Source organism: Stenella coeruleoalba (genome assembly GCF_951394435.1).
Source record: "Stenella coeruleoalba genome assembly, chromosome: 6".
In the NCBI taxonomy this organism is placed as follows: Eukaryota; Metazoa; Chordata; class Mammalia; order Artiodactyla; family Delphinidae; genus Stenella; species Stenella coeruleoalba.
Genome location: NC_137151.1, coordinates 101,435,101 through 101,459,857, shown reverse-complemented (window position 1 = coordinate 101,459,857; position 24,757 = coordinate 101,435,101). Strand labels below are relative to the sequence as shown.

The window sequence follows — 24,757 nt, the reverse complement described above, 5'->3', positions numbered from 1 at the left end:
CTTGTGCAAGCTTCCTGATACGAGGGACTGGTAGTAGGTAGAGCTAGGTCTTGTCCCTCTGGTGGGCAGGGCCATGCTCAGTAAAACTTTAATCCACTTGTCTTGTCTGCTGATGGATGGGGCTGTGTTCTCTCCCTGTTGGTTGTTTGGCCTGAGCCTACAGCACTGGAACCTACAGGCTGTTTGGTGGGGTTAATGGTGGCCGCTGGAAGGGCTTACACTAATTAGTACTTCCCAGAACTGCTGCTGCCAGTGTCTTTGTCCCCACAGTGAGCCACAGCCACCCCCCACCTCTGCAGGGGGCCCTCCCATACTAGCAGGTAGGTCTGGCCCAGTCTCTTATGGGGTCACTGGTTTCTTCCCCTGGGTCCTGGTACACACAAGATTTTGTGTGTGTCCTCCAAGAGTGGAGTTTCTGTTTCTCCCAGACCTGTGGAAGTCCTGCAATCAAATTCCACTGGCCTTCATAGCCAGATTCTCTGTGGTCTCCTTGTCCCATTGCTGGACCCCCAGGTTCAGAAGCCTGATGTGGGGTTCAGAACTTTCACTCCAGTGGGGGAGCTTCTGTGGTATAATTGTTTTCCAGTTTGTGGGTCACCCACCTGGAGAGTATGAGATTTGATTTTATTGCAATTGCATCCCTCCTACTCTCTCTTTGTGGCTTCTCCTTTGTCTTTGGATGTAGGGTATCTTTTTTGGTATGTTCCAGAGGTTTTTTTTAATGGTTGTTCAGCAGTTAGTTGTGATTCCAGTGTTCTTGTAAAAAGGGGTAAACACACATCCTTCTACTCTGCCATTTTGAGCTAATCCCCTATAGTTAGGTTTAAATCTATCATTTTGATTTTGTTATTTGTTTTTTTATTTCTCTCATATATTATTTGTTCTTTTTTTCCTGCCTTTTTTCTTTCCCTTGAAATTAAATTACCTTAGACTGGCCTTTGTTGTTTCATTCTATGCATGTGTAGATTGTTATTTGACAAAAGAATGAAATGTGCCCTATGGAATTTCTGGAGCCCTTTCTCTGAGAAGCTTCCTTTTTTTATGGCAGTCTCCTCTATAAGTTGTAGCCATCTTTTTCTCCCCAAAGTTTAACATCTGTATCTTAAAATCTTCTAGACTGACACACTCTTCTTGGACCCCCATCCTTGTGCAAAAAGCTGGTAGATTTATCGGATCTCATTTGTTTTTCTTCTCTCAGGGATAAGTCATGTGCTACCTGTTGTCCAAGTTCTGAAAACAGTTGTTTGATAAAAGTTCCATAGGTGTACTTCTTTTTTTTAATTAAAGTATAGTTGATTTTCAATATTATATTAGTTTCTGATGTATGAGATAGTTATTCAATATTTTTATAGATTATACTCCATTCAAAATTATTACAAGATAATGGCTATATTTCCCTGTACTGTACATTATATCATTGTTGCTTATTTATTCTATACATAGTAGTTTGTCTCTTAATCCCATACCCCTATCTCCCCCCTACTTCCTTCCCTCTCCCCACTGGTAACCACTAGTGGAATTGCTGGATCATATGGTAGTTGTATCTTTAGTTTTTTGAAGAAACACCATACCATTTTCCATAGTGGCTGTACCAGTTTACAGTCCCACCAACAGTGTGCAAGTGTTCCATTTCTTCCACATCCTCACCAACATTTGTTATTTGTAGACTCTTTGATAATAGCCTTTCTGACAGGTGTGAGGGGATATCTCATTGTAGTTTTGATTTGCATTTCTCTGATGATTAGTGATGTTGAGCATTTTTTCATGTGCCTATTGGCCATCTGTGTGTCTTCTTTGGAAAAATGTCTATTTAGGTCTTCTGCCCATATTTTGATTGGGTTGTTTATTTTTTTGCTGTTGCATTGTATGAGTGGTTTATAAATTTTGGATATTAACCCCTTATCAGTCATATCATTTGCAAATATTTTCTCCTATTCACTGGTAGGTTGTCTTTTCATTTTGTCAGTGGTTTCCTTTGCTGTGCAAAAGCTTTTAAGTTTAATTAGGTCCCATTTGTTTATTACTTCATGGACAGAAATGGAATTGCCTTTTCTACTTTCAAAACTGATTTCTTAATAACATATCCCATTTAGCTATTGCTTAATCTCTTCTCCACAACAAATTTGAAAGTGTCTGTATTTATCTCTGTTACATGTTGGGTTCCCTGAGAAGCACTGCAATGTCATAATGTTATTTTACTCTTCACCCTGCTGTAGTATGATGTCCAACAAAAGCATTTTATTGAAACAGTTTTTTAAAGGTCAAAGTGACTTTTTAATTACGTCACTTAGCCAGATCCAATGCTGAACTTTTGATTCCAGTAATATGGTGGGATAATTATCTTAGGAAAGCTTCTGGATACAAAGTATTAGAATGTAAAGTATCAAATTTTTTTTGAATTTTAGATAACTTTATTATCATTTGTTAAAGTATGCAAGACATTTTCGTATAAAGTAAAAATATATTGCTTATGAAAAAGTGAACAAGTTAATGAAAGGTATCGACTACATCATGAATTGAAAAAATGCTACACAAATTTATTTTCTTTGTTGTAAATGATACAATGTATATTATGACTACTCCTTTAACCAATTTTAATGGAAAAATTCATTGCTGCTATAAAACTATAGAAAAAGGGTTACCTCACTTTTGCTGGGCTCTTAGAGAATCTAAAAGTTTATTTTAAAAACCATCTTTTCCCATTGAGAAATTACATTTGAGGAAATTGCTTTAAACTTTTTGCTAAGCTTAGTGAAATTAAATTCACAATTAATTTGGTCTTTTGAATTAAGTTTGCTCATTATTCCTTCCTTCTTTCAACAAATAATTTCCGAACGTCTACTGTGTGTAAAGGTACTCTGTTAAGGGCTGTGAAGGAGGCAGAGGTGATTATGTCATAAGAATATTTTTTACAGTGAATGCCTAACCTGGCTCAAAAAGTGGAAATCCTCAGAATTAAAAAGGAAGGAAAGAAAGGAGAAAGAGAAGTAGAAATTTTTGTTTAATAGTCTTGATAGAGACTGGAGGCAAAGCCTAGAATCCAGGAGGTGTGAGGAGACATATTAAAAGATCCTGCATAAAGCCAAGAGCCTTCAATGCTACTCACTTTGTGAGTGCATGAACTGGAACTCAGACCTGCTGAACAGCAATGTAAAGAACTTGCCTTTCTTTGCCTTGGGCTCTGGCTGAAAAATGGAAAATAGATTTTCTGCATAGAATTTGTAATGACACGTCAGGCCTTTTACATCTTTAAAGTCTGAAATCATTCTACCTAAGAGGTTTACTTGAAAAGACAAGAATTGTGGGCTTCCCTGATGGTGCAGTGGTTAAGAATCTGCCTACCAATGCGGGGGCCACGGGTTCGAGCCCTGGCCCAGGAAGATTCCCACATGCTGCAGAGTGGCTGAACCCATGTGCCACAGCTACTGAGCCTGCCCTTCAGAGCCTGCGAGCCACAACTACTGAGCCCACGTGCCACAACTACTGAAGCTCATGCTCCTGGAGCCCGTGCTCCACAACAGGAGAGGCCACAACAATGAGAAGCCCATGTACCGCAACAAAGAGTAGCCCCTGCTTGCAGCACCTAGAGAAAGCCCATGCGCAGCAATGAAGACCCAACACAGCCAGAAATAAACAACAAACAAATTAATTAATTAAAAAAAAGACAAGAATTGCATTTTAAAATGGTTAGCTGTTCCAGATGGCTGGAAGAAATAAATGTATATCCTTTCTAGGGGAATGAACTCTCAATAGTTTCCCCTAGGATTCCCCTGAATAAAATTCCAATAAATGTGAATTCCTAATTTTAAAAAAATATAAAATCAGACACAGCAACAAAGCAACATCAAGAAAGTAAGCAAAAACAAACTCCCACCCTGAATAAAATTCCAGGATTCCCCTGAATAAAATTCCAATAAATGTGAATTCCTAATTTAAAAAAAAAAATAAAATCAGACACAGCAACAAAGCAACATCAAGAAAGTCAGCAAAAACAAACTCCCACCCCCCCACACACACACATCCTTACAAAAATAACTTCAGCTACTGCAGTTATCATATACAGAATGCAAAATTAAGTAAGTTTATATGTTTAAGGAAAATAAATCAGAAAATTAGTAATATGATTAAGAAATAGGTAGATAAAACTAAAGAGAGAATTGGCGGTTAGAAAATAGATCTCAATGAAATTATATAAAATGAAATACAGAGAGAAAAAAGAATTGTAAGATATGAAGAGAAATGAACAAATATAAAGGTTAGAGGAGAAGATGTAGCATATGTCTTCAGAGAGGGAAACACCTAGGATAGCTGGCTCCTGCAACCACTTTTGCCCTGGAGCTTTGGCAGAAATTTTCAAATTTGGTTCAGATGCTAATAGATGATAGGTATGGGGGATGCTGTTGGGTGTGTTTTGGGAGACCTGAAGCACATGGCCATTTTTCACTTCAGAACATTTTTGACCAATGTTTTCCTCATAACATTTGCTAAATACCTGGGCTGCAGAGAACAGGAGGCTTAAAAAAAACATCAATGACAAAAACCCCTTTAAAGCAGTGTGGCACTCCTCAGTATACTCTTAAGATTTTTTTTTCTTAAGGTCTGAATGATCAGGGGAAATTCTGTAAAATACACCAAACACTTAGCTGAAAACCTTGAAGGGCCAGGAACAAATCAGATATAGAAAACCATAGTAGGGCGGTAACCCAAGCTTAACTGAGTGCACTCCCTGAATAGATGAAAGGAGAGAAACCTGCTGTTTATCTGCTTAGCAGTAGGGAAAGAGAACCCTCTATGGAGAAAGATTACATCATTTGGAGTCTTTATGATTTTTTAAAAAATACGATCTGGCATTCAATCAAAAATTACTAGGCATCCCAAAAGACAGGACCATATGACCAGCCTTCAAGAGAGAAAAACAGACAATAGTGACAAACCATCAAGTGATTCTGATAATTGGATTTAATAGCCAAGATCTTTAAAATGGCTGTGATTAATATGTTGAAAAAATAGAGAACAAGTGGAAAAAGACAGATTATTTTACCAGATATTTGGAATCTATTTTTTAAAAATAGAGTCATATGAACATTCTCAAACTCAAAATATAACATGTGAAATTAATACTTTACCAGATGATGAGTTTAACTACAAATTAGATGGAGCATAAGATATGATTAATGAACTAAAAGACTTATTAATATAAAATACTCAAATAGAAGCACAGAGATAAAACAGAATTTTAAAAATACAGAAACAGAATTAGAGAACTGTAAATCAGTGAAAAAAATTAACCATATATGTTATTAGACTCTAGAAGAAAGGAGAGAGAATAGGACAGAAATAACATTTGAACAGATAATAATAGAGAGTATTTCCTAAACTAAAACAGGACATCAACCCATAGATTCAAGAAATTCTGTGAACCTCAAAAATAACAAATACATAGAAATTACATCAAGACGTATTATAGCAAGCCTGCTAAAAAGTGAAGACAGAAAATATTAAAAGCAGTCAGGGTAAAAAAAGACACATTACCTTCAAATGAGGGCAACCATAAGACTTAACTACTCAATAGAAACAATGGAAGCCAGATAAAAATGCAAATATTCTTAAAATGCTGAAAGAAAAAAAATGCTAGAATTCTATATCCACAAAAATATCCTTCAAAAATGATGATATACAAAGGTTTCAGATAAATAAAAATGGAAAGAATTTGTTGACAGCAAATCTACACATAATAATAGCAAAGGGAGAAGGAACATGATCCCAGATGGAAACAGAATTGTAGAAAGAAGCTAAGAACAATGGAAAAGATAAATATATGGGTAATTTAAATGTTGACGATGAAAATAATAACAGTAATATAATGTAGAGCTTTATATATGGGATTAAAATGCCTTACAACAATAACAAAGAAAGAGGAGAGTAAATGGAGTTAAAGTCTTCTAATGTCCCATTGTTTTCAGGGAAGTGGTAAAAAGAATAATTTGTTTTATACTCTAAAAGCCATAACTTAAGGATTCATTGTAATCTCTAGGAAAACCACTAAAAGAAAAGAAAAGAATGTATAAGTTTAAGTTAACTGAGGGGAAAAATATGACAAAATATTTTATCTATCCTAATAAACAATAGGAATCAGTGAAACATAGAAACATACATATGCAATGAATTTCCATATATAGATACAATATAGAAAATAAATCTAGTTGCTGGTTCTTTGCAAAGAAATTGATAAACCCCTAGCATTTTCCTCAAGAAGAATCGAAGGTTGCTTTGACATTTAAAAATTTGTTAATGTAATAACCACATAATTAGATTAAAGAAGAAAAGCCAAGTAATCATTTCAATAGGTTCACAAAAAGTGTATGATTAAGTTCAACATTAATATACTTAAAAGAATACTTTTGGCAAAGTAGGCATACATTCTGATAAAGAATATACCGAAAAAACTACAATCATTCTTAACCCTTATTATTCTTAATTATAAAAAATTAAAAGCATTTCCTTTATAATGAGGGACAAAACAATATGTCCTTTGGTCATTTCTGTTCATTATTGAACTGGTGAGACTATCTAGCATGGTTGGAACCTTATAAATAATAATAAATAAAGGTTTTAGGACTGAATGAAAGAAACTAAACTGTCATGACTTTTAGATAATATGTTTGGTTAATAGAAAGCTAAAAGAAACAACAAGTAATATTATTTGAATAAGAAAGTTTAGCAGAGTTGTGGGACATGTTCAGTATATGTCAATTGTATTTTTCAATTCCTTTTACATGAAACAATAAATATGATGGTACCTAGGAATACATCTAACAAAATATGTAAAGACTTTTAGAGAAGAAATTTACAAAGTTTTATTGAAAGAAATTAAAGACCTAAATAAATGAAGAGATACACCATATTCATGGATGGATGACCTTTAATCATAATACCAAAATTTTTAAAATCTCAAAAATCTTCCAATTGATTTACAAATTCAGTGTATTTTTAAACAAAATTCTACAGGTTTTTAATGGAAATTAAGCTATTTTAAAAAATTATTCAGAAGATGGAGTACAGCCTTTAAAAACTGTGAACCACTAGGTTGTATTTCTGAAACTTATATAATATTATAAATCAACTATACCTCAATAAAAAAATATATACAGAGGAGTGAAAAACAAGAATAACAGCCAAGACACCCCTGAGGAACAAGGTGGAGAAACTTACACTATCAAATGTCAAGATTTGGGCTTCCCTGGTGGCGCAGTGGTTGGGAGTCCGCCTGCTGATGCAGGTGACACGGATTTGTGCCCGGTCCGGGAAGATCCCACATGCCGCGGAGCGGCTAGGCCCGTGAGCCATGGCCGCTGGGCCTGCGCGTCCGGAGCCTGTGCTCCGCAGCGGGAGAGGCCGCAACAGTGAGAGGCCCGCGTACCGCAAAAAAAAAAAAAAAAAAAAAAAAAAAAGTGTCAAGATTTATTTAAAAGATGCAATAATTAAGGCATTGGTTATTAGCACAGGCACAAATGGTAGAGTGTTAGAAATCCCTGAAACAGTCCCAGACATGTATGGAATGTGGTATATAACAGGCAGCTTTGTAGATTGGTTGGGAGAGGATGAACTAACTGTTTAGTAAAAGACGTTAAGTCAATTGGTGATCCATTTAGATGAAAAAAAAAATGAGTTTGGATCCCTATCTCACATCTTGCACAAAGAAATCAATTTTAAACAAAGACCTAACTGCAAAAGGCAAAACAATAAAACTCTTATTAAAAAAAAAAGTGGAAGAATATCTTTATGACTTAAAGGTAGGGTTTCCTCATCAAGATTCAAAAGATTTCCTCATCAAGATACAAAGAAGTGCAAACTATATATAAAGGAAACATTTAAGTTAAGAATGTCTGTTGATCAAAAGACACAAAAAAAGTGCAAAGAGAAGCTCAGACAGGGAGCAATACATAGAACCTACAAAGGATTTGTAACTTTCAAGAGTGTATAAAGAGAACTTAAAAAATCAATAAGAAAAAGACATCTGAATAGAAAAATCATCAAAACATGTATTCCCCAAAAGAAGGAAAATTGGCCAATTATAGGTATGAAAATGAGGTCAACTTAAACAGTAAACAGAGCAATACAAATTTCAACCATGAGATATTTGTATGGTCTCAAATTGGCAAAAATAAGAATTCCGACAGTACCCTTGTTGGTATGAATCTGAAGCAGTGAGAACTAAAATCTGCTCTGTTGGAGTGTAAATTAGTTGTAACTACTTGGTAATACAATATTTTATCTAGTGAAGTTGAGTATGTGTGTTCAGGCGTTTGTATAACCCAGCAATTCCATTTCTAGCAGTGTACTCTAGAGAATCTTACACCCATGTGCCAGGAGACAAATGTAATAATATCCATACTATCATTGTTCATAATGGTAAAACACTAGAAACAATCTAGGTATTTAATATACAGTAGAATGATTAATTGCATGTACATAATGTTGAGTAATAAAGCAGGAAAATACATCTAGCATTATTCTGTGTATTTACATTTTTAAAGCATAGGAATTTAAATAGTAAATTATATAGGATTACATATACTTTTGTAGAAAAACTATAAAGAAAAAAACAAGGAAATGATAAAATTAAAATTCAGGATAGCAGTTACTCCTGGAAATGTGAGAGAAAAATATGACTGAGGAGGCACATTGTATTAGTTAAGGTATAGGTTTAGCTGCATTTGACAGAAATCCCAAATAGTGATGTAAGCAAGATGTAAGTTTATTTCTTTGTTTTGAAACAGATTGAAAATATTCTAGGCATGACAACCATGCTCTACATGGTTATCTAGGAACCAGGCTCCTGCTGCCTTTTTGTTTAATCTTTTGAGCATTACCCTCACTCACAAGATTATGGTGGCTCACCATCACAGGTGGAAGTATGGAGGGCTAAGTGACCTTCTTAAGGTCAGTTTCTAAATGTTGCACACATGACTTCTCATGGTGTTCTGGCTAGAATTTAGTAATTTTTAGATGCAAGGAAGCTTGAGAAATGTGCCCAGCTGAAAATCAGGAGTTTTAGAACAGGGAGGAGAACACAGATATTGGAAAGAAAGTAGCAATCTCTGCCACAGGCTCATGGGGCCGGGATAGCAAGAGAAGTCATCAAAGTATTGGTATTGTTCTGTTTCTTAAAGTAGGATGGTGAGTATAGGTGCTTTTTAAACATTATTTTATACCTTCCTTATAAATTATATACTCTTGTATATATGAAATGTTTCATTATTAAAGTTACATGTAATGGATACTTTTCAGGCTTTACTTTGCTTGAATCTTATGCAGCATATGGTATTGTTGATCACACCCTCTAGACATTTGAATTTTTATTGGCAAGAATCTCCAGATTTTTCTCTTATTTCTCCATCCATTCCTTTTCAGCCTCCTGGGCTTCACTTTCTCTGAAGGGGAAAAAAGGCCTTTTCCTAGATGCCCCTCACTTGTCTCCATATTTATTTAGGATAGTTTCAAATTGGCTAATGGGTTTCCTGGATTTGGAAAAATTGCAAGAGAAAACTAATTATATGGTAAATATTCAGATTTTATCAACTTTTATTCATAATGTTCTAGCCATACATGAAAAAAGAGAGGTTAGCACATTTTCTTTGTAATTTTATATAATTGTTCCTTATATCTTTTTGAACTACATCACAAAAGAACAAATAATTCTAGAGTGAGTCAAAAGTACCAGTGCATCTTGTAAAGGTAAGAAACAGCAACTGTTCCCATAGATATATACATATAACATTATTAGAATAAATCTTGGAAATAACTCACATCTTTATAATCACATACCACATGTTATATCTTCTTATAAAAATCATCAATTTACTTGACTACCCGGCATAATGACTGCATTTCCTAGCCTTCCTTGCAGCTGGGTATGACTAGCTGACATAAGTCTTGGCCAGTGGAATATAAAAAGAAGTCATTACATGATAAATTTTAGCATATATTAACAGGGACTATTTTTTCCCCAATGAAATAGTCTCAGGCACACATGTATTTGAAAAGTTCTATTCACCTAAATTTGTTAAAAGCAAATGAGATAAAATTCATTTGGTCAGCATTCAAGTTTCAACCATATGTTAAGGACTGTGTCAGGTTCTGGGAATACAGGATTGAACAAATTATAGTCCAACCTTCAAGGAACTCACGGTCCAGAGGAAATCTAGTTAAATGCTATGGCAGATGTGGCCATGACCAAGGTGCTGTGGAAACACAGAAAATGCCAGTTAGCCAGGAAACTCAAACTCAAGAAAGTGATAAACTTAATGTAAGTTTAAAAAATAGCATCCAAAATTCTCAGTTATTATAAGTATTTTAAATATAATTTCCATTAAAAAAATGAGTCCTAATGTTATTGTAGTAGGTGGAGGTAAGAATGACAGAAGGAACACAGGTGAACTCCATTAACTTTTAAAATATTTTCTCTATTTTATAGATTTTTTACATTGGTTGTATACTAATCTTATAGCCAGAAAAAAATAATTTTAAAATCCAACATTTAAACAGAATATGTATTTTTTAAATGTAGCAACATAATGTTTTGATTTAGCAACATGGTTTTCATGAGATTTCTGATTGAAATCTTTATCTTAAACTCAAACTCATGTAACATATTGCATATTTTATTTTATTATTTTTTATTTTATTTTATTTTTATTTTTTTTTGCGGTATGCGGGCCTCTCACTGTTGTGGCCTCTCCTGTTGCGGAGCACAGGCTCCGGACGCGCAGGCTCAGCGGCCATGGCTCACGGGCCTAGCCGCTCCGCGGCATGTGGCATCTTCCCGGACCGGGGCACAAACCCGTGTCCCCTGCATCGGCAGGTGGACTCTCAACCACTGCGCCACCAGGGAAGCCCCATATTGCATATTTTATACATATCTTTTTTAATATTTTCAATTCAATTTTACTTAATGTAAATATGTAATACATATGTCTTCATAGTACTTCGCTGTTATTGCAGTGTAGATATTGTCTCACATTATAATTTAAGGCAGACTCTAGTTTCACTCATTGGTTATAACAGATTAGAAGGAGGAAAACGGTACAGTTGACCCTGGAACAAGGTGAGGGTTAGGGGCGTCAACCCCAACTCAGTAAAAAATCTATGTATAACTTTACAGTCAGTTGGCCTTCCTCCCTGTCTGTGGTTCAGCATCCGAGGATTCGGCCAACCACAGATCATGTAATACTCTAGTGCCTATTTAGTGAAAGAAACCCGCTTATAAGTGGACCTGCACAGTTCAAACCTCTGTTTAAGGGTCAACTGTATGCACAGTTCTTAATCATAACATAGTACCCGCTCACTGTCATATTTTTCACTAATCTGGAGTGTAACCATTTTCTTGTGACCTAAAGTTGTTCAAACTCATTTCTCTTTTTTATGATTTCTTAAGATGGGAGAAAGACCCATTTTCACAGACTTTACTCTTCATTTTGAAGGACTGAAAAGGGACTTGTCAAATCTCATCACACTCATGGCCTTCTATATCTTTGCTTCTATCACTTAGTCTAGGTCATTGTAAAGCACTCTCCCCAAGGTGATTTAGTGATCCAGGACTTATTGCTGGTGTCATTCAGATATTGTACTATAACTGTTATATTCTCTCTGATTAGCTTTTCAACAAAAATGAACTCTTTATTTTTTTTTCCTTGCAGACTTTGCCTTCAAAAGAAACAAGGTTTTTAAATACTACACAAATGCCTTGCCTGCAATCATCTTCAATTTGGAGCAGCTGTGAACACAATTCAAAGTCTCAAATATTAACAGAACATGTATCAGAGTTAGATTCTTCTTTCCATTCCGTTCTATCATTGCCATCAGGTAAGATTCCTTTTAAAAAATTTCTAAGTAACTGACTTTTTTATGGTGAAATCGAATCCTGTAAATACAAGGAATCTGATAAACTTTTATCAGTTGTCACTGGATATTACAGCTAAACAGTTTTCATAGAGAAATTAATCTAGTCACATGCTGAATTAATGTTCTATCTTTCGGTTGATTTTTTTTTTTTTTTTTTTTTTTGCGGTACGCGGGCCTCTCACTGTTGTGGCCTCTCCCGTTGCGGAGCACAGGCTCCAGACGCGCAGGCTCAGCGGCCATGGCTCACGGGCCTAGCTGCTCCGCGGCATGTGGGATCTTCCCGGACTGGGGCACGAACCCGTGTCCCCTGCATCGGCAGGCGGACTCTCAACCACTGCACCACCAGGGAAGCCCTAGGTTGATTTTTTAATTCCTTGGAAACCATTTTGACTTACTTTGGGAAATTTTTAGCTTTTGATCTCCTTTTGATGTTAAATTTTTAGCATGTTATTGATAACATGGCTGTGCTGTTGAAATGTTTCTCAGTAAGTCAGAGTTCGTTTTCTAATGTGTTGTTTTGCATGGAGTTTTCCCTGCCATGTAGTATTCCTCCATCTATAATCAGCATTGAATTTCTCTGAGAGAAGAAAATTGTCCATCTTTAGACATAGTCAACTTCTGAACCTCAAAAATACCTGTAATATACAACCGAGCAGATGAGGCATTGCATCCCTATATCCCTAAGATGGCTTTAAGTTTCTTTCCAGTTCTGTCTTCTGTTCGAATGTTTCCAATCTTACCTACATTGGAACTGAAGTAAATATTTAGGGTAAAAAAGCAAACATTCTTCACACTGGTTATCTCAGGTTCCTCTCTTTATGGGAAGATATCTCAAATGGGCTTTTGTTTCCTTTTCAGCCTTTGGTTCTAATCATCCAGGGACTGCTCCTCTTTGTAAAGCACTATTTCTTGTACCTATTCCTGCCCTGAATGTTAGTTTGGTTTTTACCAGTATTACAGTGGTTTCTTAGCTACACACCATACTTTGAAGTAAGTTCCTGGTAGGAACTATTTTACTCCATCCTTGAGGAAACCTTAATAATAGAAAGAAAAAATAATATATATAACAATAACACAGCTAACATTTGGTCTTAGCATACACTGGGTCCTATAAGCACATTACATTTTCTTGTTTGATGCTTGCAGCAACCCCATGAGGATAGATATTATTGTCCTCTTTATCTTACATATAAGAACATTGAGGCTTAGAGATGTTCAATTACTCATCCATAGTACACAGCTAGTAAATGATGGAGACAGGATTTGATCTGAGGTGGTCATTCTCCAGAGCCACACTCCTAACCATACTCTTTACTGCCTTTCTGTTTTCTTATTAGTAAATTTGTTTCTCTGATAACAAAAACCTAAGAGCTGGCATAAATAATCTTTCGTCCTACTATGTCACATCTAATAAGTTAAGATTAGCTTCCTTACCTACTACTTAGGGTTATCCATTTCTTCTTGTGTTCATTTAATAAAAATCTGAATACCTGCTGTATACTAGGTATTAAGTAGGTGGTAGGAGTATAAATACAAATAAATCCCTCAAGGTACTTGCATTCTAGTTTGACAACTGAAATATAAACTAATAAGTGTAATAAAGTGTTATGAAATTTTAATAAAAAGCCCACAGGTCACAGTGTGGGTTCTAAGGAAGGTATATGGGTAGACCAAGCAACTTCCCTAGTTATGTCATGTTTTCCCACAACTCAAGAACAACAGTGGTAGAATAGGTGATACTCCATATAAAAGTTAAGTGATATTTCATTGGAAAAACTTATGTTTTGATAATTGGAAATATCAGAATCCTGAAATGTTTAAGTAGCATATTTAATTTGTATTCTTATTTTCATTTTGTCATATAGTTTTATTATGGTCATAGTATAGTGATAGCATTGAAATCCACCTTACATCTGACCCTTGGGAGAGTCTCCAAGTGATATTTATGAACCCATTTTTTTGTGTAGAAAAATTTTTCCACACTTGAGTATGGATCTGCCATTAAAATACACCTTTTGATGGAGAAATACTTGTTTAAAATTGAGACCCTTCCTGGGTCTATCCTGATTTATGCATTCATAATTAGTTTTCTTAAAAATGAATACCTTCTTTCTGTAGCAAAACTTTGAATAAATCAGCTGCTTTATAAAATATTTCTTTATGTTTCTTAGGAAAAAGTTTAGGTGTCTGTTGAATGCTTTTTAAAATGATTGTTTTTGCATTCTTGACTGAAGAAAATACCCTTTAGTTAATAAATGTGAAGCACATCTATTTTATTTATTTAGCTCCTCTTTTGGTTGTGAATATGGAATATAAACATAGTGAATTGAACGACTCTCCTAAGTCTCTGTTTAAAAGAAGAGAACTAGTTTGTCAATATGTTTTGATCTTTGTAAAAGTAGATTTCATTTTGTGATTCATAATACTAGTAAACTAAGGGAATGTGAAACAGCATTTTCATAAAAGGTTGCATCTGAATTATAGTGGTTTTCCCTCAAGTAATTAAAATCATGTAATTATGTCTTTTGGAAACTTTATTTCAAATGCAGAGTTTGTAGGGATGGGGTGGAATGGATTTAGAGTCAGGCAGGTTTGGCTCTATATTTTATTAAAGACCTTTGTTTCATCTGCAAATAGTATTTAATATTTATATTTGTTCATCTTAGTTTATGAAATTGTTCATTGTTAGTGTTGTTTATTTTACATATAATCAGTAATTTCCAAAATACTGCTAACAACACGCTTGGAAAGAATAGTTTGCCACTTCTAATAGTTATGACTTTTCAAGCTTTGGCTTATTTTTCTAAGTCTTAATATTGGAGTCTGTAAAGAGTGATTTCACTGAAAACACTTTTTTTGCTTTATTTTTCTAGATGTGCCTCTTCATTTTCACCTTGAAACATTGTTAAAAAAGACTGAAATAAAAGGAGATCTTTCTGAAAATAAATTTGTAGGAGACTGTATCATATCTCCATCACCTGGTATGTCATTTACAAATCTTGGTACTTTATATACCTTTTACATCTTTCGTATACTTATTACTTTTGCTAAGGAAGTAAAATTTAACAAAGGAATGAATGTAAATCCTTAATTTTTAATATTCACTTTTCACAAATCACACACATACAAATAGAAAATACACAGGAGTAATCCTAACAGGATACTTATTGAATGAGAATTATGAAATATTATTGATAAATATAAAAGGAAATTTAAATAAACATGGGGGTACAGCACTGCTGGATGGTAAGAATAATTAGGATATCAGTTCTGACTTTTGATTTATGTTTAATGCAACGTTCAATATAACTTGAAGTTCTAAAAGAATTTGGTTAACATAAAATAGTTGTAAAGCCCATTGGGAAGAATTAATGGGAAAATGGAAAAGGAATTGCTGGAAAAAATATTGAATCTAGCCCAACCACATATGGAAACATGACAAAAATCTATAATCATTAGCATAGATTCTATTTTGCTTACATTTAGGAAAGTAGATCCATGAAACAGACTACATAGCTTCTTCTTTATTATATAAAGGAAGAACTGTAAATCAATAAGAAAGTGGAGAATGAACAGTAATGTTAGTCTTTTGGGGGGAAAGTTTGTTTATACACTCATTTCATATCATGTATCAGAATAAATTCTACTTGGTTCCAAGAATTTTAAATAAAACACTAAAATTACAAAATAAAACTTGAAAAATTATAATGAAACTCTGAATGGGGGGTGGAGACATTGTCTATGCTGGGAATAAATCATAAAAAGAAAGAAAATACATCAGCGTATTTTCACTATCTACAAAGCTAAAATCTCAACATCAAAACGTCACACAAGATAAATTATTTCCAGATGAAATCATCATCTCCCTCAAAAACTCAAGAATCAACTGAATGCCTGTTAGAATTAGAGTTCTGAAAGGTAGCAGATTTTTAAATAAACTTATAAAATTAAGTAGCCTTTACAAATACCAGTAATAACCTATTAGAATTTATAAAAGAATAAATTATCCTAGACATATTGACAATGAAAATATAAAATATTTAGGATTAAACCTAACAAGGAATTACATGAAGAAAACTTCAAAAGTTTACAGAGGAACATGAGTATATGCTTATATGGAGAGAAATACCCTGTTCCTCTCAGAATATGGTAGCTTAAGATGTCATTTTTTCCAAATTAACTTATAATGTAATTCTTTTTTCAAAATTTTATTTATTTATTTATTTTTATACAGCAGGTTCTTATTAGTTATCTATTTTATACATATTAGTGTATAAATGTCAATTCCAATCTCCCAATCATCACACCACACCACCCCCCAACTTTCCCCCCTTGATGTCCATACATTTGTTCTCTACATCTGTGTCTCTATTTCTGCCTTGCAACCTGGTTCATCTGTACCATTTTTCTAGATTCCACATATATGCGTTATTATACGATATTTGTTTTTCTCTTTCTGACTTACTTCACTCTCTATGACAGTCTCTAGGTCCATCCACGTCTCTATAAATGACCCAATTTCGTTCCTTTTTATGGCTGAGTAATATTCCATTGTATATATGTACCACATCTTCTTTATCCATTCATCTGTCGATGGGCATTTAGGTTGCTTCCATGACCTGGCTATTGTAAATAGTGCTGCAATGAACATTGGGGTGCCTGTGTCTTTTTGAATTATGGTTTTCTCAGGGTGTATGCCTAGTACTTAAAATGTAATTTCTTTTAACATCTTTATTGGACTATTATTGCTTTACATTATTGTATTAGTTGCTGCTGTTTAACAAAGTGAATCAGCTATACGTATACATATATCCCCATATCTCCTCCCTCTTGCGTCTCCCTCCCAACCTCCCTATCCCACCCCTCCAGGTGGTCACAATGCACTGAGCTGATCTCCCTGTGCTATGTGGCTGCTTCCCACTAGCTATATGTTTTACATTTGGTAGTGTGTATATATATATCAGTGCCACTCTCTCACTTCGTCTCAGCTTACCCTTCCCCCTCCCCATGTCCTCAAGTCCATTCGCTACGTCTGCATCTTTATACCTGTCCTGCCCCTAGGTTCTTCAGAACCCTTTTTTTTTTTTTAGATTCCATATATATGTGTTAGCATATGGTATTTGTTTTTCTCTTTCTGACTTACTTCTCTGTATGACAGTCTCTAGGTCCATCCACCTCACTACAAATAACTCAATTTCGTTTCTTTTTATGTTTGAGTGATATTCCATTGAGTATATGTGCCATGTCTTCTTTATCCATTCATCTATTGATGGACACTTAGGTTGCTTCCATGTCCTGGCTATTGTAAATAGTGCTGCAATGAACATTGTGGTACATGTCTCTTTTTGAATTATGGTTTTCTCAGAGTATATGCCCAGTAGTGGGATTGCTGGGTCATATGGTAGTTCTTTTTTTTAGTTTTTTAAGGAACCTCCATACTGTTCTCCATAGTGGCTGTATCAATTTACATTCCCAGCAACAGTGCAAGAGGGTTCCCTTTTCTCCACATCCTCTCCAGCATTTATTGTTTCTAGATTTTTTGATGATGGCCATTCTGACCCGTGTGAGGTGATACCTCATTGTAGTTTTGATTTGCATTTCTTTAGTGATGTTGAGCATCCTTTCATGTGTTTGTTGGCAATCTGTATATCTTCTTTGGAGAACTTATAATGTAATTCTAATCAGAATCCCAGAATCATTCTTCTTTTGGAACAAAGTTATTCTGAAGTTTATCTCAGAATGAAAATGTTGAATAGTCAATAAAACTTTTAAAAGATCAATAAGGAGGTGTCAGATATCGAAATATAAAGGTATAATCATTAAAACATTGTGATGCCCATGGAAGCCAAGGGAACTAAATAAAAAAAGCCTAGAGACAAACCCAAGGATTCATTATACGATAAGAGTGATATTTCCTATTAGTGTGGAAAAGATAGCCTAGCCAATAAACAATTCTTATGAAGCATTCCTTATATGCCAGTACAGTACTAGTTGAAAGGCTTTGTATGTGTAAATTGTTTTAATCTGTACAACCCTGTAAGGTAGGTATTATGATTATTTTCTCCTTGACTAGCTTTTCCCAAATCACAGTTGAGTAGTAGTAGAGGCAGGATTCAAATCCAAACAGTCTCTCTCAGAGCTAATGCTTTAAACAACTAAGTTTTTCCTGTAATCAGTGGCATTAAGTAATGACTTTTTGGAAAAATAAAATGAGATCTGTATCTCATACAGCACATTAAAATAAATTTAAGACGGATGAACATAAATACATTCCAGATAGATTAAAGAGGTAAATGTTAAAAATGGTATCTTAAAAGAATTAGGAGAAAAACTAGGTGTAGTAAATGATAATAAAGAAAATGGTAACAGTCGCTAACATGTAATTGAACACTTATGTGCCAGTCACTGTGCTAAATGTTTCTCCTTTTTCCAATTACATTAATATTAGACATTTTAATTATCAGTTCTGGCAAGACTGTGTAGTAAAAACAGGACCCTAAAATATTTCAGGTGCAATTAATTGATACAGGCCTTTTGGGAAGTACTGTGAAATGCATTACCAGGCCTTTAAACTACGTATTTTTTATAAGCTCATTGAGGAAAAAAAAAAAAACTTGTGTACTTGTTCACAATAAATGTTTGCTAAACTGTTAACTCTGTACTCTGATCCAGCAGATCCATTTCCAAGAACCTAGTCTAATCCTAAATATGAAACCACCTTTATTCACAAATATATTTATCTTAACATTATTTGTGGTAATGAAAAATTAAAGACAACTTGAAGAGAACAGTAGGAATGTGGTTAACTATCTATCACAGTGGAATATACAGCCTTTTAAAGGATCATAAAAGTTCATCTAAGGATGGAAACATTTATCAAAGAATGTTAAGTGATATTAAAGGACAAATGTTTTACTTCTATGGATGGTACAATTATAACCATGTAAAAATGTTTATACTTGTATCAGCCAAATGCAATGTACGGGCCTCTTGGGGATCCTGATTTGAACAACTCAGCTGTACACACACACACACACACACACACACACACACACACACACACACAATTTTTGAGACAGAGAAATTTGAACATGGACTGGCTGTTGCATATTAATTATTGTGTTAGATGTAATAATGCATGTGCTTACATAAATACACATTTTATCTGTTAGTTTATTAGAGATTCAATCTGACACATAATGTAGATAAGATATGATGTCTGGGATGTGCTTTAAAATATTACAGCAAAAAAAAACTTGTGGGAGAGAGAACAAGATTGGTCACGAGCATTCGTGATGCTGAATGATAGGTACAGGGGAGTTCATTATTCCATTTTCCATTTGTGTTTCTTGAAATTTTTCCACAGTCAAAAGTTAGAGAAAGGAAAAAAAGCACTAAGGCAAGAAAAAATTGCCTATGCTTGGAAAAAACACTAAAGAAATACAGGAAAATATAGCTTATGTTTACTTTTCATGATTTAATTCTACTTGGAAGTTATCCTGAGACTAAAATTTTTTTACTTAAAAAATGTGTTCATGAAGATGATTATTTTAAGAATGTCCATAATACAAATAATATCATGATGATAACAAGTAGCTCCAACAGCTAGGGAATAGCTGTTAAATGATACTGTCTCTAATCAGGAATATTAGGTGACCATCTGAAAACATAACAATGATGAGTGAGTTACCAGATTTAAAAAAATAGTTATACATATATCCAAATAAAATCATTACATTTGAAATATTAATATGAAATATATGTATATGACTGAAAGGGAATATGCAAAAACAAAGGTAATTATATTTCTTCTAATGTTGCTCTATTATTTATCTAACTTTAAAAAATGGGGCAGTGTACAGGAGTTCCCTGGTGGGCTAGTGGTTATGATTCCAGTCTTTCACTGCCGTGGCCTGGGTTCAATCCCTGGTCAGGGAACTGAGATCCCACAAGCTGCGCAACCAAAAAAAAAAAAAAGGGCAGTGTAAATGTTAGGCTCAAAATTATTAGTGATGTATCAATAATGTAATGACATGTTAGTAATGGGAAATTAAAAGCTAGGAAATGGAAGACATTTGAATTGAATGCTACAGTAACATTAGGCACATCAATGAAGTATTTTTTTGTATACCAATCTCTCCTCCCCTATTTTCTTCATTCCCTACCACTCTCAATCCAAATAATTATTAATTAGGTTTCATCCCATATCCGTCTTAAACAGCTGGCCATTAATTTTTCTTTTCTACAGAATTAAGTAAAACTAGAGTCCAACATTTATTGAGTAACTACTCTGTGCCAGGTAGACAATTAAGTGCTAAAAAATCAAAGGCGAGTCACAGGAAATTAAAGAAATTATAATGTGATGGGGAAGCAGACACACAAATGACTATTAAATGATGTTAAGGGTACAGACATGATAAAAAATATTCTTAAAAAGGGGGGAGGTGAGTGTATAACTCTGCCTAGCAGAAGGTAGACGAAGAGGAAGAGAAGTTAAAGGTTATGGGAAAAGGGCAAAAAAGGAACTTCAGAAAGATGGTGATGCCAAGTATAGCTTTAAATACTTAACTGGAATTTAGAGGAAGAGTCAAATTTTCCAAATCATTGTTTCTCAAGTTTTAATGTGCAGATTACTTTGGTGATGTGGTTAGAATGCAGATTGATTCAGAAAGTTTGGAATGGGGTCTGAGATTCTATATTTCTAATAAGATCCCTGGTGGTTCAAATACTGTTGGCCCATATTAAGTAACAAGCTTTTAAAATGGAAAAAATCACATAACTTTTCATGGAGCCATGAAACACTGTGATGTGTTCAAGTATATACAAATAGCCTGGTATTCCTGTAGGGCAAATTGTGTGAAAGTAAATAGATGTTTTTGTGCTTTACCTCAGAGCTTGGATTTATCCTATACTCTCCTTTAGAGTTAGCAATTATGACAGAACTGCTGACTTCAGGTAACAAGAAAGTAGGGAAAAGACAAACTGAAGAATTGATTAGTTGCCAATTGTGAGGAGATACCAAAGCCAACTTAAGGGCCTATACTCATCAAAATATTCAAAGTCATGAAAGACAAGATAATGGAATTATTTCAGATACAAGAAAACTTTAAAGAGACCTGCCAACTGAACGGAGAGTGATCAGGATTTTCTGTAAAGAACATTATAGGACTGATTGGTGAAATTTGAATGAACTCTATAGTTAGCTAATAGTTAATTATTAACTTCTTGGTTTTGATAGTTGTGTTCCTATGTAAGCGAATGCCCTTGTTTTTGAAAAATACATATTGACATATTTAGAGTAGAGAAGCATCATGTCAGTATTTCATTGGCATTCAGAAAGATGAAGCCAGTGTGGTAAAATGTTAACATTTGGGGGATCTGAGTAAAAAATATATGGGACTTCTTTGTATTACTCCAAGTTTTCTATAAGTCTGAAATTATGTCAAAATAAAGTTTTATTTTTCAGAGTGCACAGAGAGGAACAATAGCACCACAACCCACGCAAGTCAGAACCCTAAGGCTCAGCCTTCTTCACCCACGCTTCCTCGTATCTAAACCCCATTATCAGTGTGACCTTATGCTTCAAACCGGCTTCTCTATATTTCTACCAATTTCAGTCTAACTTAATGATCCCTTATCTATACTCCTGAAATAGCCTAATCAAGTTTTATTTCCCTTCAATCCCTGCAGCAATTTATATTTTCAAAAAGTAAATCTAATTATGTCACACCTGCTTCCCATCCCCATCCTTTAAAATATTTGACAGAGGGAATATTCTTTAATAGAGTATCCCTAAAGCCCTACTTACATAGGCTGTTTCCTACCTGTTCGTGGTTTTCACCATGCTTCCTTACTCTAAGGTACCTGGCGGCTGTTCACTTGCCAAATTTTTCCTGTTCCCTGGTGCCTTGGGCCTTTCTACCATTCTCTCTTCCTTGCCCTTATTATCCAGCAGCTGTTTCTGTTCGTATTTTGTAATCTAACACTTTATCTGGGAAGCCTTTGCTAGAGCTCTCTTACTAGTTATACTCGGTATCTCCTATCAATAGTACTTCTGTTTTCTACCACACATTACTTGCAGTTTTTGAGAATGCGTATAAACTACATCAGGGGCATGGTCCATGCCTGTTCTTGCTCACCACTGTCCCCCCAAGGTATAACACAGTGCCTGGCATGTAACTGGCTCTCTATAAAGTTATCAAATGTATAAATGAAAGGGAAGGCAGGAGACAGGAGAGATGCTGGGCCAAGATATATCTTTTTGTTTTTTGTTTTTTGTTTTTCTCGGTACGCGGGCCTCTCACTGTTGTGGCCTCTCCCGTTGCGGAGCACAGGCTCCGGACGCACAGGCTCAGCGGCCATGGCTCACGGGCCCAGCCGCTCCGCGGCATGTGGGATCTTCCCGGACCGGGGCACGAACCCGTGTCCCCTGCATCAGCAGGCGGACTCTCAACCACTGTGCCACCAGGGAAGCCCCAAGATGTATCTTAAAATGAAATTTAGGAGATTTGGGTAAGTGAGCACTGAAAGACTAGGAGGGTTATCATCAGGACAAGTGAAGAGAAGGTGTGAGTTACACTCTGAATTGCCACGCATCAAGAGTCCACTACAACCTTACAAGACACCAAAGAGTAAAAGGGGGAAAGTGTAAAGAAAACTTTTGAGTAAAATTAAATAAAAAGCATCACTTTAGTGAAGGTTAAGGTTTCTGATGTGCTTTTACAAGACTAGGGGTGGTGGTGAGACTCCTTTTAGAAGAGATGCGTTGAAATTTGCCTGGAATTTTCTTTAAAATACTCTAGAAAACGAGTGGACACTATTGGAACACCAACACATGCCAGGTATATATATTTTAAAACCTAACAATTCTAGCTACCCCTTTGTGGGAATGAGTTTAGAATTGTCTGACATCTTATTTTACTATTTAACATCTTTCTCTGCTTTCTTTATCTTGGGTGGCAAGAAATCTTGAGGGCTACCTTAGAATTCTGTTTACTGTTTTTCATGAGGGCTTTAAAAAGTCGCCATTGTTTTTTCCTGCATCTGCTTTTGCTTTTTTCTTTTTAAATCTTTATTGGAGTATAATTGCTTTACAATGGTGTGTTAGTTTCTGCTTCATAACAAAGTGAATCAGTTATACATATACATATGTTCCCATATCTCTTCCCTCTTGCGTCTCCCTCCCTCCCACCCTCCCTATCCCACCGCTCCAGGCGGTCACAAAGCACCGAGCTGATCTCCCTGTGCTATGCAGCTGCTTCCCACTAGCTATCTACCTTACGTTTGGTAGTGTATATATGTTCATGCCTCTCGCTTTGTCACAGCTTACCCTTCCCGCTCCCCATATCCTCAAGTCCATTCTCTAGTAGGTCTGTGTCTTTATTCCTGTCTTACCACTAGGTTCTTCATGACATTTTTTTTCCCTTAAATTCCATATGTATATGTGTTAGCATACAGTATTTGTCTTTCTCTTTCTGAGTTACTTCACCCTGTATGACAGACTCTAGGTCTACCCACCTCATTACAAATAGCTCAATTTCGTTTCTTTTTATGGCTGAGTAATATTCCATTGTATATATGTGCCACATCTTCTTTATCCATTCATCCGATGATGGACACTTAGGTTGCTTCCATCTCTGGGCTATTGTAAATACAGCTGCAATGAACATTTTAGTACATGACTCTTTTTGAATTATGGTTTTCTCAGGGTATATGCCCAGTAGTGGGATTGCTGGGTCATATAGTAGTTCTATTTGTAGTTTTTTAAGGAACCTCCATACTGTTCTCCATAGTGGCTGTACCAATTCACATTCCCACCAGCAGTGCACACCCTCTCCAGCATTTATTGTTTCTAGATTTTTTGATGATGGCCATTCTGACTGGTTTGAGATGATATCTCATTGTAGTTTTGATTTGCATTTCTCTAATGATTAATGATGTTGAGCATTCTTTCATGTGTTTGTTGGCAGTCTGTATATCTTCTTTGGAGAAATGTCTATTTAGGTCTTCTGTCCATTTTTGGATTGGGTTGTTTTATTGTTATTGAGCTGCATGAGTGGCTTATAAATTTTGGAGATTAATCCTTTGTCAGTTGCTTCATTTGCAAATATTTTCTCCCATTCTGAGGGTTGTCTTTTGGTCTTGTTTATGGTTTCCTTTGCTGTGCAAAAGCTTTGAAGTTTCATTAGGTCCCATTTGTTTATTTTTGTTTTTATTTCCATTTCTCTAGGAAGTGGGTCAAAAAGGATCTTGCTGTGATTTATATCAGTGTTCTGCCTATGTTTTCCTCTAAGAGTTTGATAGTTTCTGGCCTTACATTTAGGTCTTTAATCCATTTTGAGCTTATTTTTGTGTATGGTGTTAGGGAGTGATCTAATCTCATACTTTTACATGTACCTGCCCAGTTTCCCCAGCACCACTTTTTGAAGAGGCTCTCCACTGTACATTCCTACCTCCTTTATCAAAGATAAGGTACCATATGTGCATGGGTTTATCTCTGGGCTTTCTATCCTGTTCCACTGATCTTTCTGTTTTTGTGCCAGTACCATACTGTCTTGATTACTGTAGCTTTGTAGTATAGTCTGAAGTCAGGGAGCCTGATTCCTCCAGCTGTTTTTCGTTCTCAAGATTGCTTTGGCTATTCGGGGTCTTTTGTGTTTCCATACAAATTGTGAAGTTTTTTGTTCTAGATCTGTGAAAAATGCCAGTGGTAGTTTGATAGGGATTGCATTGAATCTGTTGATTGCTTTGGGTAGTAGAGTCATTTTCACAATGTTGATTCTTCCAGTCCAAGAACATGGTATATCTCTCCATCTATTTGTATCATCTTTAATTTCTTTCATCAGTGTCTTAT

At 35.2% G+C, this 24,757-nt stretch overlaps 1 protein-coding gene across 1 annotated transcript in view; it reads left to right on the top strand.

Annotated features, from left to right (window-relative positions):
• KANSL1L (KAT8 regulatory NSL complex subunit 1 like) overlaps nt 1-24,757 on the top strand; it is a 145,816-nt gene that overhangs the window by 109,201 nt on the left and 11,858 nt on the right. The window contains 2 exon segments of the mRNA XM_079925208.1: nt 11,700-11,865; nt 14,778-14,885. Of these exon segments, the coding sequence (XP_079781334.1) occupies nt 11,700-11,865; nt 14,778-14,885 (274 nt within the window).